Here is a 1,168-nt window from a genome sequence, read left to right on the forward strand (position 1 = left end):
GTGGGTGTGGACTTCTGCTTGGCCAATACTTTGCACTGAGTAGTTTTGGGCACATGACACATCAGCAGTGGTCCTGCTGAGGTGAAGAGGCAACAGTGACTGAGAAACAAGACCCACCTTTCAGAGTGAGAGGACATCGAAGTTTCGTAAACTTCTCTGCCTCAAAACGTTAGGGCCCTTGCTGGACTGGACATTTGGATAAAAGTTCTGGTAGAGCTTGGAGGAAAATAGAGCAAAGAAAAAGAAAGAAGTGGCAAGGCACAAAACAGATTCTTTTATTTTGTCTTTTGTCTTTTATTTATATTGGGTCTTTTATTTTGCAAGTCTGTTTCTTTTGTTTCTCTGATTCAACTGTACTGAGCATTCTTTAAGACACTGATTATTAAATCTACTCATTTCTATACCATTCCATGCCTCAGTCAGCACCCTGCAGAAAGTGAGGGCCTAATCAGCGGTTGATGAATAGACCTGAAATATCAGCTTGAACAAAATGCAGCTATTTCTCCTCTATTTTCAGGTGAGAAGGTAAATCTTCAGCTTTTGCATTGAGGTTATTCTCTCTTCTCAGGATAAGCAAGAGACCAACATTCACCAACTGCTTCAGTTATTCTGGGCATCCCAAGTCCTCCTCCCCAGTCTTATTAGCGCCCCATTGATCTCCCTGTTCCTTAGAGTGTAGATGAGGGGATTAAGTGCTGGGGTTGCAATGGTGTAGAAAAGGGTGAGAAACTTGCCCTGTTCCTGAGCATAGCGGTTCTTGGGTTGGAGATAGACAGCTGTGGCTGTGCCATAGAAGAGGAACACCACAAGAAGGTGAGAAGTGCAGGTGCTGAATGCCTTCCTCCGCCCTGCAGCTGACTTTATTCTCAGCACAGCCTTAGCAACAGCCCCATACGAGGAAAGGATGATGACCAAGGGGAGCACCAGGAAGATGATACTGGCTATGGACATCTGGATTTCATTGTAGGCGGTGTCTGCACTGGAGGCCTGAATCAGGGCTGGGACTTCACACACAATGTCATCCACCCTGCGGTGGGGGCAGAAGGGTAACTGGAGGGTGGCATGGGACTGGACCAGAGACTGAACCAGGCCAGCCCCCCATGCAAGGATGGCCAGCTGCAGACAAAGTTTGGGGTGCATGATAGCAGTATATTGCAGCGGGTGACAC

The 1,168-nt window shown here is 47.2% G+C and overlaps 1 protein-coding gene across 1 annotated transcript; it reads right to left on the reverse strand.

The window, feature by feature from the left end:
• Nucleotides 1-600: 600 nt before the first annotated feature.
• Nucleotides 601-1,164, reverse strand: LOC120227407 (olfactory receptor 2H2-like; the record flags this gene model as incomplete). The annotated part of the gene is made up of 1 exon (XM_039225529.1): nucleotides 601-1,164. A coding segment is annotated over one exon (564 nt), but the record flags the coding sequence as incomplete, so codon positions are not given.
• Nucleotides 1,165-1,168: the final 4 nt, after the last annotated feature.

This window comes from Hyaena hyaena, unplaced genomic scaffold, assembly GCF_003009895.1.
Source record: "Hyaena hyaena isolate Hyena2069 unplaced genomic scaffold, ASM300989v1 scaffold_2282, whole genome shotgun sequence".
Lineage (NCBI taxonomy): Eukaryota > Metazoa > Chordata > Mammalia > Carnivora > Hyaenidae > Hyaena > Hyaena hyaena.